The sequence below is a fragment of the Marmota monax genome, unplaced genomic scaffold (genome assembly GCF_021218885.2).
Source record: "Marmota monax isolate L192 unplaced genomic scaffold, Marmota_monax_Labrador192_F-V1.1 WCK01_AAM20220418_F8-fsc00025, whole genome shotgun sequence".
Lineage (NCBI taxonomy): Eukaryota > Metazoa > Chordata > Mammalia > Rodentia > Sciuridae > Marmota > Marmota monax.
The window spans coordinates 17,966,999-17,984,972 of record NW_026691950.1 but is presented as its reverse complement, the minus strand read 5'-3'; the positions used below and the strand labels follow the sequence as shown (position 1 = coordinate 17,984,972).

Sequence of the window (17,974 nt, the reverse complement as noted above, 5' to 3'; positions counted from 1 at the left end):
ACACTACAGATAACAAAAGTTGAAACTGTCTCTTGATCTCTTTCATTACGATTTTTAATTTTCAATTTATTTCTTGGTGGTCAAATTTCTATTTTTGAAGCATGTTCATTTCTAAGTCCTGAGTAAAGTGTTGCTGCTTTAAATAAGTGCAAAACAGGCAAGTTTAGAACTATCTCTTGGCTCAGTAAACCAGCTGATCCCCAGATATTTTGCTCCTTCTGAGACATCAAAGGAAGCTGGAACCTGGGATTTGTTTATGATCCCAGGTGTTTTCTATCTTTGGGATGAGCTGAATAACTAAAATGAGACTACAGGATTTCCGGAGTGATTTTCACTAAAAAAAAAAAAAAAAAAAAAAAAAATCCCACGAATAATTAACTAGTCACTTCAAAAAAGTTTTGCGATGGTTAAGTCTTCCTTTGGGTAAAAAATTCAGAAAATGTTCCACTTCAGATTGTTTGATACTTCATTATTCCTAAAGAAAAAAAAAATATTCCTGGCCCATATCATATATCTGACATAAAGGTTGCAAAGATATCTGAAGCTTCTGAAGCTTTAAAAAATATACTGTGAAGAATGCCTTAACTCATAAAATCCTTATACCTGTTACAATCTATTTCCTCTGGAATATATTTCTAAATCTCCAAGTATTGACAGCATATGAAGTTTAGTTATAATTCCTTGTATGAAATTCAAAAGTAATCAATTTCTGTACCACTATATGCACATTATTTACTCTATTTTCCCATTTGCTCAGACCTGGACAATGCAGGATTGGCATGGTACTTCTTCAACCTTTTCTTAAATACTTTATATTATTGTATCAAGAAAAGAGTGTCAAAATAGGTGCTGATGTATGGAAATATTTAAAATAAACACTGCAGGAATATGCAGGAAATATTTGATTCTTCCAATGGTGGGGAAGGTCTATGATCCTCAAAAGCTAAAATCAGCCCCCTTTTTTCATTTATATGATTACTTAAATTTTTTCACAGATAATGTTTTATAAATTCATGTAAAACAAAGATTAATATTTTTTTCTTACAAGAAAAGACAGGAATATACATACTGTAAGGAACACATTCATACTGCACTTCAAGGTATTTATAGGTTCCTGGACATGGGTCCGGAAAAACATCAGGGCCTGCCACCACTGCACATTGGGTTCTGTTATTGCATCTGAAATTTAAAAAAAAAATGAAGAAACAGTAAGTTTGTGTTAAGTTAAATCATTATCAACATCAACACTAACTTTATTTTAGTTCTAGTTACCTATTTACGAATGAGTTTGATGGACTTAGGACTGTAGAGTGATTAAGGGAATCATTATCTATAATATTCTTTTTAAAAACTAGACATAAAAATCAATATATTCAGTTTTCTTATATTAACTAATGTTTGGTTGAATACATCATAATTTTGAGGCAAAAGTTAAGTTCTGCTGAAGCAACACAAACTGGTCCATAGAATATTGCCAATGTGAAGATGGGTAAGGAACATTGTTCAACAGGAAAGACCCACACCCATTTAAAAAAAAAAAATGTCCTGAAGAAAACATAACCAGAGTTTCATCAGTTATAAAATAAATTCACTGATTGTGATGATATACATTTTAAAGACAGTGAAAAGTGACAAATTTTACCCAAGCCTTAAAAAAATCAGTAAAAAGTTAATATTCATATATTAAAAATTTATATTTTAATTTATTTTATATATACTACTTACTACATAAATAAAACCATTTTAAGAATTAGTATGTACACACAGGCATATAGCACAGTGAATTCCAATATCAAGTCTACCTACATGAAAAAAAATTATGAATAAATTGCCCAAAGATCAGTAGAGTAGAGGAACAGGGTAAGGGATGGGAAGTGCTGGGGACTAAATTATAGCAAGTTCTATTTCATACTTGTATGCTTATATCAAAATGTATCCTAATGATATATATAATATAAAAGAAATAATAAAAATGATTCATTCCCATTTTCCCTTCTGTTCAGTCAAATAATGACACTAAGTTCACAGATTATAGATCACAAACACCAATATTCTATCTATATAATTTAAAATTATATCTTATTATATAATTATTATATTCTCTTATAATAAAGAAGATAATAAATATGATTATTGTAAGAGAAATATAACCTGGGCACTTCTGTGATAATTAGACTAATAGACCTGGACTTAATTTATTTTTCAGAAAAAAATACATGTAATAAAATAATATGAAAAAAATACTGAAAAAGACACTCAAGTTCACAGGGACCTCATTGCTACAATTTTTACTTAAAATCTTTCTGTATTCAATTCTTCTTTCCATAAGTAAATTTTTCTGTCGAAAAACAATGGTTTATCCTACCCGTAATACCGGCACAAAATGTATAGGATGAACCCATTAGTTATTCCTGGTTTATGTTTGTGTTTATACACTTCAGAAGTATTTATTCAGAAGTGTTTATTCAGAAGTATAATATAACCTCACAGCTAAATGTTTTCCATTACTTTCTTAAAGAAACACTTCATCCCTGATGCAGTCCATATTTCATAACTAACATGAGGTATCTTGATTTAAAATGTCTACTCAAGGCTACCATTTGTCAGGCTTAATGAGAATTTTACTTAGTCCCTAAATTAAAATTGATTCATCAGTGAATATTTTAAGCTGAAAATATATTCTATGCTATCAGTGAAAGATAAATAAAAGCCGATATACTCATTAGGCAGTTCAGACTAACAGTGGATTCTGAGGGTGAATGAGTTCTAAAGTTCCCCTGTGTGGATGCAGTGTCTGAGCAGATGATTAAGCAACTGTGTGATGACATAAGTGTAAATGTGACCATCCTCTTACATGTATGCCAAACTTACAACTTGATATTTTAGTGTACTCATGCTTCTTAAAAAGAGTGGTACATTCTTATTACAAAGATGATTCATTTGAAAAAGGTATCTCAAATTAAGTGATATAGTTTTTGCAATTATACCAAAACAATTTTCACATTACATTATAAATTACATATAGATAACTTACATACAGATAACTTATCTATACATAAGAAAATTTGATAAGCAATCATTTGCTGTAAATATTAGTCACCATTGTGAGCTGCAAGAATCTTAATGTTAATTAAAGATACATCAAGGAAGCCTTCAATCAGTGAGAATATGTGAAGAGGCATACAAACCAAAAATTACTATGACAGCAATATATTTAGAGTCTTCATCATTGTTGTATACAAAACAACAGTGCTTTACAAAATTCATTTGCAAAAATAATCTAGAATTTTATTACTATTTCTGTATCAAATGTTCTTAAAATTAAGGGAAAGGGCATATTCAATCCCTATAATATTATTTTTCTTAAGACAAATTTTTCTTAAGACAAATATTCTTCATACCTAATATTAAATGTATTTTTAGAACCACAATAAAGGATGAGAAAAGAATGCAATAATATGTTCAAATACATCCTAATCCAGCAATACAGAGAAAACATCAAAAATGTATAAAAGTAATTGAATCATTATTTACAGTGATAAAAATTCAGAATTATTTTCATTGGAAACTTTCTGTGAAAACAATCTCCAAACCAACATTTGTGTCACCAGAAGGTGACAGTAGTAAATATAATACAGAATTCTTAAAAAAAAAAAAAAAAAAAAAACTCTTGGAAATTTAGGTTTCACAAAAACATTAGGACAGTTTTTGCTGCTGTTGTTGTTGTTTAATTTCCTAATAGGGTACAGTTTTTGCTATTGTTAACCATTATCATCATTTGTCATTTGTTTCAGGTTGGGTTAATAACAATTCATTACAGATAGTATGAGTTCATTTGAGATAAATGTAAAACAAAGGAGTAGTGATAGAGGAAAAAAAAACACAAATTCTGTGAATTGAGAACAGAAACAGAAAACAATTCACTTTAAAACAAAAAGCAAATTTAAAAAACCCAACTACAACACAAGTTCTTTATGAAAACTTAGTTTGGATAAACCCAAGTTTTATTAGAAAAATAACCCATATCTGATAATACTTTAAACTTGGCATGTTCATTTATATTCTATTTGAAATTTATTTTATTTTTACATCTTTATTGACTAATAAAATCTTACATAATTAAGGTATAGAATTTGATATTTTGGTATAAGTATACATTGTGAATGATAACCATAGTCACACTGACATAATAACTGACATAACCATCATCTCACAGTTATCATTTATTGTGATGAGAAAATTTAAGATTTATTCTCTTAATAAACTTCAGGTATGCACTAGTTATTATTAACTGTGGCTACCATTCTATAAGTTAAGTCTCCAGAGTATGCTCTTCAAGCATTACTGAAACTTTACACTCTGATCAACATCTTACCATTTCCACTACTCCACTCCCTCATATCTTGGTAACCTTCACTCCACTCTCTGCTTCTGTCAGTTCCGTGTGTGTGTGTGTGTGTGTGTTCCAGTATAAAGGTTTTGAGTTTAATTTGCTATGATTGCAATGGAATTCCCAAATGCACAAAATTTATTCTTATAGATATGGAAAAATGTGCAAGATTTAGCAGACCAATAAAGGCAAACTTGTAAAGTACCTTATAAAAATCAGTGTACTGATGTGTTTTGAAACTTGATGTATTTTCAATTTAATCTCACATAAAATGTCAAAATGGGATATACATTGAAAAATTAATAAAAATTTGTTGATTCATATTAAATCAAATTTATATTTTATTGTTAATGGCTATTTGATATTTATGTACTAAATAGTTTTATTTTGACAAAACACAATTTAAAGATAAAATTTTACTACAGTGTAAGATATTATTTCCCTATGTTCTAAAATATTTTGGTGGAAAATTAAAAACCATAAATCTCTTCATGCATATGTATACACATATACATACATACACAAATGTTTCTATGTGTTAACTTTAAAGACTTACGAAACTGACTCAATAATATTCTATAAATAAAGAAAAAAATTTGAAAATAGAGATTTAATTTTTTTTTTCAGTGCCGATGATCAAACCCAGTGTGTTGTGGTTTGGATCTGAGGTGTCCCCAAAAGCTCTGTGTGAAACAATGCAAGAATATTCAGAGGTAAAATGTGGGTTATGAAAGTGTGTGGGTTATGAAAGCCTTACCCAATCAGTAAATTAATTCCATGATAGGATTAACTGAATGATAACTGAAGGTGGGTAGGGTGTGACTGGAAGAAGTGGGTCACTGGGGGCATGCTTCTGGGGTATAAATTCGTAAGCTGAGTTCAGTCTCTCTCTCTCTCAACTGCCTGATCATCAAGTGAGCCACTTCCCTCTACCATACTTTTCTGCCAAGATGTTCTGCCTCACTTGATCCCTAAGGAATGTAACCTGGTGTTTTTAATTGAGACCTATGAAACCATGAGCCCCCAATATAATTTTTCTCCTCTACAATTATTCCGGTCAGGTCTTTTAGTCACCGCAGTGAAAGTGCCTTGAGCTCAGGAGTTATAACCAAACTCTGAAAGTATAGTTGTTAGGTCGGTTTGAGGTGGCTAAGAGAACAAAGCACCAGGCAATAACCAATCAGATACCAACAGACAAGCAGTGATAACCACCTGTCAATCAGTGGGATCTCTTGACTGATCCTAGAAGGACCTGGAGCTCAGCAAGATCCCCCAACCAACCCCAGGAGGACAAGGAATCCTAAAACCCTCCCTTCCGGTCCCACACTCTCCCTTCCTGCCCTAAACCCCAATAAAATTCCAGTCCAGCTGAGCCTGGGCACGACTCCTCTGGACCCGCTCTGTTGGACTGGAGGGTCTCGCCCTGGAGCGAATCTCAATAAAGCCTTGTACAGCAGCTTTTAATCTGCCTCCTCTTGTCACCAGTGCCTGACCTTACAATCGTGATCTCACAAGGAAATCCAATTTCCAAATATTCCACACATTCCTGGCAATGTTTGATAAAGCAAATTATCATAATTATCAGTCAACATTCATATAATATTTTTGAGGCCTATTCCAAAAAAATAAAATGATTAATTGTTTCAGATACACGCATATCAGTCATAGAAGTAGGTTTCCAAAATTAATGAAAATGTGTTTTAATATTAACAAATTCATATATATTGCTAGGAAAAATATTTCAGTACTGGTTCTGTAAGAGCGATTTTGAAAATAAATCTTTCACAAGTTGAATTCTATAACAATAGCTAGATATAATTTTGAAAAAAATTCATTGAACAATAAATGGAATTGCATCTGTATTAGTTCCTTACCATCTACCTGTGGCAACATTTGAGAGCTTTATATTTTTTACCTGTATATATCGTCAAACAAATGAATTGAAAGGATGTCATACTGAATCATTTAGCTAAGACTTTTTTTAAAGTGAATACGTTATATTTCCAAACTAAACTATAAAAGAGAAAAACAAGAAGAAACAGAATGAAGCCTTGAGAAAGAGGACTGTAAAGAAAAGGGAATTTTACAAAATTCTATGTTGAAATCAGTTGGCATTAAAGCTTATAAAAGCTAAGTCACGAGATGAACTAAAAAAATGCCTTTGATTTTTATCACTTTTAATAAAGTGCTAAAAAAGAGGCAAACAAGTAATTCTAAATGAGTGCATGAAATGCATATGCATACACTTGGTCTTTATTTCCAAGCCAGGTGCCTTGGCACACATGTAGTCCCAGCTACACAGGAGGCTGAGGATCATTTAAGCCCAGAAGTTCAAGAGCAGACTGAACAACCCAGCAAGACTCCCTCTCAAAAAATAAAAATAAAATAAAGTAGAAAAGATTTACAAAGCAGGAGTATAATGCAGACATAAATGAATATTGCATTATATTTAGTCTCTAACTCTGTCCTCAAACGTAGATTTTTGTTTTTTCAGTACTGAGAACTGAACCAAGAAATATTCTACCTCTGAGGTACATATCAAGCACACACCCCCACACACACAATTTTAAATTTTGTTTTGAGATATGTCTTACTGTGTTAGCAACACTGGTCTCCTCCTGCCTAAGCCTCCTGAGTCAGATATATCTGTTACTTTATAAAATATGAAGATAGAATAGGTTATGTTTATGTGAGATTAAAAAAACTCACTGATGCACTCAGGCATGGGTTTTTGAGTGCAGTAGGGAGTTATTTATATTACATAAAAATTATTTCAGTTGTCTTCAGACTTCATAAGTATAATAATGTAACAGGCATGGCTCAGCATAATAAAACATGAAATAAAGCTCAGAAATGCCAGTGACAGAGACCACTTCTTTTCAAAGGCCCACTTCCCCTTATGGCTTTCATTTCTAATCTCTGGTACTGGGACTAGTTAGGCTGACTACTCTATGAATTCCAGTGATGGCCTCACGTAGAGTTACATCTCAATCCTATATCCCAATTGCCTCAATTTATGGTATCACCATGAAGCAACAATTTTAACAGAAATGTGATGTCATTTCTGTTTGTATTAGAATGCTTAGGGCAGCAAAAATAACAATAAAATAAAATTGGTTTAAAATAAGGGTATCATATGTTAAAATAAGGGTCTCAAATCCTATGTTAAAGATTAGAAAGTGGGTTGGTTCCAAGTTGAATAATTCAGTGATTTAACAAAAAGTCATTCCTGTGGCTTAAATTCATGAAAATCTCTTTGATTTTCTCTTATGGTCCTTGGAAGTTTACTATATGTTCAAGATTACTTGAAATGATAATACACAGGAACCAAAGCAGGGGGTTCTAAGTCTTTTTTTTTTTTACAGTAAGAATGTTTCATACATAACTCACTCAGCAGACTATCCTTGGAAGAAGAGAGGCCCAAATGAGCCAATTCCTAGGCCATATCAACATAACTCTTTGTAAAATAATCACACCAAAGATTGACATCCACAAACTGTTGTTGCCAACTGAAGGTTCATCACCTTAGGGTCAGAGAAGTACCTCATCTCCTCTTAAAAGATCTGACCCTTACAGGGGAGTGAACAGAACAGGAGGAAGTGGGGTGGATGCATTAATGGAAGGCATAAAACACCATCTCATATATCATTCTCTCAAGTTTCCTGTTAAGCATGTATGTGATTTAGTTACATCCCCCAAGGTTCCATATGAAAACACTTGCTCCCTAAGGTGGTATAACTGGGATGAGCTGTGGGTCTTTAAGAAGAGGGATCTGACCGGAGGGAATTCTGAGATCATTCCCTCAAAGGGGATTGTAGAACCCCAGACTCAGTTTTTCTCTCTGCTCTGGTTTGAAACATGACTGCTTTTACACATGCTCCTACCATGATTTGCCACCCTGTACAGAGGACAAACCAATGTGGTCAACCAATTCTGAACTTTGAACCTCCAAAACTGTAAGCTAACTTAACCTTTTATTTTTACAAATTACCTGCTTCAGGTATTTCATTGCAGTAATGCAAAACAGACTAATAAAGAACTTTTTTGTGTGTGTGTGGTGCTGGGGATCGAACATGCAAGGCCTTGTGCATGTGAGGCAAGCACTCTACTAACTGAGCTATATCCCCAGCCCTAAGAACCTCATATTTAACATAGAAAGTTTGTATCACAGTTACAAAAAAATAAAAATAAAAAAACCCTAAAAATCTGGGGAATACAAAAAAATCTTTTTCAGACTTAAAGTTATTTATCTTACTTTTAAAATATATAGTATGGGGCACTGTAGTATAGAGTCTGATCAAATATATTTAAAAATAATCCCTATTGTATGATGCTAGACATCCATTAAAAATGAAGTGATTCTTCCTTTATCAGGCTGAAACGAAAAAAAAAAAAAGATTAAAAACATTTATGAAGCTCTACAGATACATAAATATAGAGATCAGCATTGCAAGATTCACAGTAACTGTAATTATCACTCAGCTATATAATAATTTGGAGTTTTCAGTTTCTTAACATTTTATATTTTTAAAACAAAGTGAACATGATTATTATATTAGTGAACATTATTACTACATGATCAGTCCAAATCATATTTAAATTTAAGGAGGACAATATTCTTTCAGTATCATCTAATAACTACTTTATAATCTGATAACATTTAAAACTTTTAAAAATTTTATGTAATAGAATTTATAGAAGGCAAATTTCATTGGAATTACTTTTATGTAATCCTCCCCAAGTTCTATCCTGTATTTATTGTATATCTCTTTGTCTCTTAAACATTATATTTATTTTCAGTATTGAGTCCCTTTATAAAAATAATGTACAGGTCACCCAGGAAGTGTGACAAAACGGGAATCTAACTTTCTACATGTCCAGACACTCCATATATATCACTTATAGATTGATAACATCTCCTATACAGTGTGTCATGTGGGTCTTTTTCGGAGACGTGGTCCTTATTCCACCTGAGAGCTATGGGTCTAGAATATTTAACACAAGATAATGCATAACCTGGGACAGTATCATCAACATTCTAATATTTAGGTGAGAGAGAAAAGGAAATCTGGTATTGAAAACTGCTTTTTAAGGAAACTAAACAATACTTGGAAAAGTGAACACAAGTTATTTTTTTCTTGTTTCCATTTTCAGTAATAGGCAATTGGTGTCTCTGCATTAAAAGCAGATAAATAAATCAATACTTAATGTATATTCTATACAATTGGAAGTTGCAATGAAGGAACTTTCTATTATTGAACCTAAATAAGATTAACTTATTTATTTTTTTAGCGTTTGCTTTATAATTATGAAGTTATAAACACTTATATCAAATATACTCTTCTAGAGAAATTTTTAAAGAAAGAATCATGTACAATATTATTTGAGAGAGAAAACACCACTATCAATATTAATTATTATTGCACTATTATTTCCTTTAAGGATGGAGATTTCATACATTTTACTAATAACTAATTTTTTTGTCATATAAAAATATAAATATTTGTACACTTACCTACTGTGTAGTACCTTCTTTATTCATATACATTTCATCATTTAAATACAATTCTATAGAACAGTAGTTACAGGTTTATTATTTTCTGATTGAAAAAAGTAATATTGGAAAGTGATCATTTTATTTTTACTGTCTTTAATGGATTTATACTATATTACCTACAACAAATCATATATAAACATATATATTTGAAAAATATGCACAATACACAAAATATGTAAGTACTTAGAGTACTGATAATTCTTAAAATGTAAAATAATTCTCTGAGACCAAAAAAATCCAGGCTAAGAGCTTGGATGTCATTAATGATAAAGAAATGATCTAAAGTCAGAAGTTTACTTTTGGAGCCCTGTTTTATGAGAAACAGAATGATACATGAAGCCCCTCAAGACCTTCTTTTTGTTGGTTTGTAATTAAAATGTGATTTTTGATGATTAAAAAACAATAACATGGGACTATACAACATGCAACCCAGAAGGATACATATACTCTACAAATGATGGCTTACTGACTCTAAGATGTATGATAATTACTTTTAAGTAGTAAGAAAAATTTAAAAAGGTGGAAGAAAAATGATTGATTTACAAATCAACAGGTCTCTTTAAGCCTTTAATCTGGAATTCTAAAATGAATCAACTTCACAGGCAAAAAGTAAAGCATTCTACAACTAAACCTCACAAAATACAAAGAAGTTTTGGTCACTTGGGTTCAATGCAAAAATGTTCCTCAGCAGAATGCAGTCACTTAGCATTATAAAACTTAATTTTTTCTTATCACTGGATCCAGTCTACTAAAATTATAAATATACCATAATCTTTACATTAGTATATCATTAGATTTCATTTATGAACAGGTTGATTAAAATAATTTTCAGTAACAGAAATAAAGACTAGAAACCATTTAGTTGTGGGGAATGGTGCTACATTTCAAAACCATCTCCCTCCCCAAACATATGCCATGTTTTGGGCTTTATAGGAGACTTCACTACAGATTAATAATGATTAAGATACATCTGTACATTTTTAGGAATTGAAGGAATGGAATATATGTGGGTATAATTTTAATTAAACTAAAATTAAATACATACTTTATATTAAGAATATTCTGAATCAAAAGATATTTTTGAAGTAATAATTATGCAAGCAAAATATCTTTTTGAATTTTATTATATTCATATATAAAATAATGCATATTGTAATAGGACATTGCCTACCTACATCAAGATAGCATGAAATATATTTTGGCAGAAATGTACATAATTTATAATTACAAGATATCATAACTTCAATAGTGGTCTCAATGAAGTACATATATACACAGAGAATGACATAGACATTCAGGAATTTATCAGAAATTACATTCTACTGAGGCCTGAAATTTCAGGATCACATCTGGCATCTTTTAAGGAACTCAACAGACTAATTGAAGAGTTGAATCTCTTTCTCCCTCCTTCTTGGCAAAATCCAATCAATTGTATATTCAGTGTGTACTCCTCTACATCTGTGGTGTACCCCTTCTTAACCAGCCTCACTACAGCTTTTATTTATTATCCTTACTTGAGTTTCCTGACCATTTTCTCCAGAGTGAATAATTCCTTAGCATGACATACCAGGCTTTCCCTACAGAGCCTCTGTTTTATGATTACATTGAGTCTCTGGTGGTTCTAGAATGGGAAATGCAAAATAGAAATACCTGAAAGTGAATCTGTAAGCCATAATTTCTTTCATTTATATTTTATAGATAAGCACACAGAAATTAAGTAAAATTTTCCCAAGGCTGTGAAACAATGAGGACTCTGGGAAAGAACTATATTCCCTTTGTTCCTGATTGAAGGTATTCCTACACCTTTTCTCTGTAGTAACGAGAAAATAAAAAGCAGATTATTAGATATTATATGACATTATCAATCCTTGTAATCTTTGTTATCATAAGGCCTATTTTTAAAACCAGTGAACAAAGATTTATGCCTTTAATCAACATGCATTAAAAGCCTACAACATGTCCAACACTAGGAAGACAAAGATAGATTAGATACTCCACATGCTTTAAAGAGCTCAGAATCTCTTAGAGAAGAGAGACACATGAATAGAGTGTTGATTATAATGAAAGGCCTGTGGTATAGTGCTTGCCTCGCCTGTGTAAGGCCCTGGTTTTGAACCCCAGCATCACAGACAAAACAAAACAAGAATGGATTAAGTATAATGAGATGTGTGTATATGCATGGGTGACATGAAAACACATAGAATGGTCACTGTTTTGGGTTGAATTTCATTCCTCAAAAAGGTATATTTAAGTGCCAACACCCCTAACCCAGAACCTCAGAATGCAACCTTAATACTTAGAAAAAGACTTGTAGTTGTTAACCTTTAAGATGAGTTCATATTAGGGTGGGACTTAATCCAATATGATGTACAAATGAAGGAAACCACTGTTTTAAGAAATTACATTATTTATATATAATTTACCAGGTTAACATTATATTAGTCTGAACTGATAGGGTTGATCAAGTAGAATCCTAATACACAATCAAAGAACAATATAATCTCATTGCTTAAAACAGGTGAATTTATCATCTTTATAGGAAATACATCTATGAAGCACAGGCTTGCAGGCATGGGGCTGGCATAATGGAGATGCAGAAAATAAGTGAAATCAATAAATATTTAAAGTGGAGAATGTTAGGTCTTTATAATTAGTTGAAAATGTCAGGAATTAAAAGAACAAAGAAACCAAGGTGCACTCTTGTTTTGGAAAATGAATGGCTGGTGCTACAATCTACCACAACAGATAATCAAAAGGCGGCATAAGTTATAGTGGTGCTATATAAGATGACAAATATGTTGATGTGTACATAATGGGAATTCTGAATGGCTGCTAGCAAACCTCCAGGATTCTTCAGCAGGCACAATACTGTGCTGCAAGGGACCTTGGACCTTGGTGGCAGACAGCAGCACTCTGCTGATTATTGTCTCTTCTCTTGAATGTTCACTGTTATCCCCAAAGAGAATCTCAGATGTTAAAAGAAATAATTTGGATATACGTCCTTTGGTTCTGTAATAGATATGTTTGCAATATTTAGCTCTTTCCAATGTATCTTTTTAAATCCATACACATATAGATAATTAGAATTTGTTGGTGTTTGTTTTTGCTCCAAAGAATGAATTTTCAAAATTAATAAGAAAGATTCAAATTTCTCAGAAATGCATATATTAAACAAGGCTTAGATAGCTGGTTATTAACAGTATCGGTTCTTGGTTTTAATTCTTGTGCTATAGGATTCTTATTAAGGAAGTTGTGGCCTAATCCCACATGATGAAGATTAGGGCCTACTTTTTCCCATTATGTACACATCAACATATTAGAACCAAGAATCAATAACTGGGATGGAATCAAACTAAAAATGTTCCACTACATTTTAAAGGATTTAATCTCCAGACAGAACCATACATACGTGAACAAAACACCTATACTGCTAGATATTGTTTTGAGTTATCATTGATGGGTAATATATTTCAAATATAGGCAATTATAAATAAATATGTATTTATCTTATGCATGTATGTGGCATGTTTATATATAGCATGTATGTGTGTGCACACACACACTCATAGATTGTAGCTTTTGAGGGATATTAAATCTGAGTGTGTTGCAAAGAATACAGACAGTCCCTTGAAGCAGGAAAGAAGGCTACTGATTCCTTCTGCAACATTTCCTATAGTCTAATTATAGAGCGATACCTGCTTCAGTTTGAGGGAAAACCACTATCATGAGTTTTCAGCTGGAAGCAAGTTACATAAAAATGATGGAAAAACTGGAGAACTCTAAAAGGGAAGTACAAAAATGGACAAGAGCAGAGGGGAAAAACACATATGCTTCTCATTGTTATAGTAATCCATTTGATAAATAAACACATTGCAAATAAAAAGTCTAAAATGGATAGACATTTGGCAAGTATATGCAAACTGAGAGATGTGTTTGCTGTTTTTACAGAGGGAAAAGAATACTGGGAGACTGCCATTAATAGCATGCCAACTAGAAATGCAGAAGTTTAACAAAGAGAAAATAGCAGGGGATTAAAAATTAGCCAGTTGAAATGTTGGAAGGGGCATCTGAAACATTTAAATGGACACAAGTAAGTAGTCAACCTCCTAGATGACGTTAGGAAATTCATTATTTCAACTCTCTAAATCATGCAATGACTTTTCTTGATGTAACGCAGACCCAGTCTAGGAATATGACATAAAAAAAAAAAACTATCTCAACTAGCCAGAATTTATAAAATGGTAAGAGACAAATAAAAAAGCCTTCTTTTGGACGTCCATCTTACCTAACAACCATATAACTAATTTCTATAGTCACTTTTAACATGTGGTTTTATTCTGCAAAACTAAAAGATATGTGTTCTAATAAATATTTACCCTAATATTCAAGGAATTCTTATATCTACTTCATGAAACAATGAAAAAGGTGTCAGAGAATGTTACTTTAGTATATTTCAGTCAAAGGATGTTCCTTTATTAAAAATTTTCTATTCACTCAGCAAGTAGTCACATATGTTTAACTTCATATGGGAATAATAAACCAATAAGCCATACTAATATTCTAAGGACATTTAAGAGGCTATGTTACAATTATACATATAATAACAGCAAAAGGAAGCATTAAGAAACATTTACAAAATTTGTATCACTGTCTACAGATACAATGAAAAAGTATGCAACACTAGAACAATTAATGTCCTTGTGGCAATAAACATAAAATGCTTTATTTCCAACATCAAAAACATATATCAAGCTGGGCGTGGTGACAAAAACACATGTAATCCCAGAAACTCAGGAAACTGAGGCATGAGGATCCAAGTTCAAAGCCAGCCTGAGCAATTTAGCAAGGAGCTAAGTAACTTAGTAAGACCTTATCTCAAATTAAAAAAATAAAAAGGGCTTAGGATGTAGCTCAAGGGTAAAGTTACCCTGGGTTAAATCCCTAGTACAAAAATAAAAACAAAAACAAACATGTATCAAAAGTGATTAGAGAAAAACAAACAGATGAGGCTTAGCCAACCACCAATCCAGAATTCCACATTGACAATGAAAAAGGTCTTTTTCTTTTTCTTATCCGTCAGTGAGTAAAACATATTCCAAAACTATCTAGAATCTTAGTAATCCAAAGGAAAAAAATATTTTTACTCAAAACTATGAAAGCATATTGGTTTAATTTGAATTAAATTTTACTGTGCTGTGGTTTGGGTTTGATTTTAGTGTCCCTCAAAGGTCCATATATAAAGACCTGGTCCTCAGAGTCGTGGCAGTATTGTGAGGTGCCATGTATCTTTATGATATGAGGCCTACTGGGAAGTCCTCAGTCATTGGAGGCGTCCTTCAAAGGGGATTGTGGGACACCAGTGTCTCAGTCTCTCCTAGCTTCCTGGATCAATATATATCCACTCACTGACATGCATTCCCATCATTACCACCTGGCTTCCTCACCAGAGGCCCTAACCAAAAGGGCTGCCCAGACTTGAACTTGAATCTTTAAATTATGAGCTAAATTAATAATTTTTAATAATTAAACCTGTTGTCTCAGGTAATTTTGTAGTTATGTAAAGCTGAACAATACAAAGTGTATAGTTTCATGAGAATAAGAGTAAGTTAAAAAGTAGCTAAGAAATTAGGCAAACTTAAGGATAAATCCCTGTTCCGTAAGTACCAGCTATTATGGCTTATACAAATTACTTAGACCTAAGATTTACAGTGCTCATCTACATACTAGAGATAATAATTATTTCCATATTTTATAGAGTTGTTGTATGAATTAAAAGAGAGACGTCATATGGTATTCGTGAGTATATTTCTGTCACTGAGAAGGCACCAAGCTCTTCTAAATTAAAACTGCTTACTGATACTAAGAGCCACACCATAAAGAAGAGGAGGATGAGGAGGATGATGATGAGGTGGAGACAACTCATTTAGCTCATTTAGAAATTGCTTACAGAAATAATTTCTCAAATCACTACTTCCTTCCTATCTCTCTTAAATGCTTAGACACAAAACATTAAAGAATTTATTTTTCTTTATAGTAGACTGAGGTCATATAACTAAATGATGCAAATTGCAGTTATTTTTATTTCAGAAAATAATAAAACAAGATGGAATAGAATTCTAAGAAACAAAAATACTAATATCTTTACAATATTTAATTTTCAAGACAGTACAAATCTTACAACATATTAACAATTTCATATAATTATTTGGAAATAAATGAAATTAACCCCATAGATAAAGGAGAGAATCAAAGATAATATAAAAATCATGTTATATTTATATTCATACCTAACTTTTATAAAGATTTCTCCAAACTTTTTGGTGACAAAAAAATTCAAACATAATTCCTTTAAGTGAAAAAAAAGTCAATAAAATGAAAATAGCATTTTCTTTATGAGGAATATACAAACCTAAAAACTTTGTTTCAAATTTCTAAACTATCTTATTATCAGAAGGTACATAATACAAGCACTTCAACATTTTACCTAAATATTAGTTAATGTAGTTGTCTTCCATATACTTTTTTGATGTGTATTGTCAAAGACAAAAGCCACATTCTTTGTAGCACCAAACATTTCAAAGAAATAGTGCAGAAAATACTAAGTATTCATAATTTGTGCATTTCTGAAAGTTCCTTTAGAAGAACTTTTTAACTGAACTACATGTAGCTGCCATCTATAGTCCCATCTAACATCCACCCTTCCCAAAACACCTGGACTTTGCTTTGGAGAATCATTTGTTCATATTCTCAGTCTGCAATGGGTACAAGAGCCACACTTGCCTCTTTTGTCTCCCTAGGAACCCTGAGTGGTTTAGCAATGGGCATGCAATGCAATAGAGATTAATGATACCCACATCTGGAATTTTGCTGATAATTATCTGCTTGAAAGATCAATAAATCTGGTGGTGCCCAGGGATACTATATTACTTAAAAATAAAGCCCAATAAATAAATAAATAAATAAATGAGAAGATCACCATTTAACAGGAACGAGAGGGGGGAGGGAAAGGGAGAGACAAGGGAAATTGCATGGTCATGGAAGGAGACCCTCATTGTTATACAAAATTACTTATAAGAGGAAGTGAGGGGAAAGGAAAAAGAAAAAAAAAACAAGAGAGAGAAATGAACTACAGTAGATGGGGTAGAGAGAGAAGATGGGAGGGGGGATAGTAGAGGATAGGAAAGGCAGCAGAATACAACATACACTGGTATGGCAGTATGTAAAAAAGTGGATGTGTAACCGATGTGATTCTACAATCCATATACAGGGTAAAAATGGGAGTTCATAATCCGCTTGAATGAAATGTATGAAATATGATATGTCAAGAGCTTTGTAATGTTTTGAACAACTAATAATAAAACAAATAATAAAAAAATGAAAAGTGCAGAAACAGATTCCTGACTGCATCACTTGAGCACCTGAATAAAAAGATACCAAAAGTCAATTAAACCTGGGAATTTTCAGTTCAAAGAGTGACTTCTTGCTTTTTTAAGCATTTTAAGTCAGGGTTGAGATCCTTGAGTCCTGAGAAGCTGAGTTTTCTGTCAGCCTGTCTCCATTTTGTCTTGGGCATACACACAGTGATTTAGTTAGTTCTGGCTATCACAAAATAATACTATACACCAGCCAGTTCACATTGTTATTTCTCACAGTTCTACAGATTAAAAGTCTCAGGTGGAGGTGTGGCACCATAGTTTTCATGTGAGGACTCTCCTCCCAGTTGGCAGAAGGCCACATTCTGGGTGGTGGTGGGTCCTCTGGTAACCTTTCCTATATGTGAAGGGAGAGAAAGAGATAATTCTCTCTCTCATCTTATGAGGCCATTTTCCCTACTTATGACTACACCCTTATGACTTAATTGCCTCCTTAAAGTTCTGTCTTCAGTTACATGGGGGCTTAGTGTTCCACAGTAGGAATCCAGGTGCTGGAGCATACACTATTCAACACACAGCAGCACAGATTGATTGGCATTTTCCACAACCCTCCCACTGGATAGTGAACAACATCATTCATTTTTATATCATTAG

The 17,974-nt window shown here is 32.4% G+C and overlaps 1 protein-coding gene across 22 annotated transcripts in view; it reads right to left on the bottom strand.

Moving 5' to 3' along the window:
• Window positions 1-17,974, bottom strand: part of Adgrl3 (adhesion G protein-coupled receptor L3) — a 785,567-nt gene that overhangs the window by 355,718 nt on the left and 411,875 nt on the right. For all 22 annotated transcript variants that reach the window (XM_058571494.1, XM_058571546.1, XM_058571073.1 and 19 more), the window contains one exon: window positions 1,070-1,179. In XM_058571494.1, the coding sequence (XP_058427477.1) occupies window positions 1,070-1,179 (110 nt within the window). The remainder of the gene's footprint in view (window positions 1-1,069; window positions 1,180-17,974) is intronic.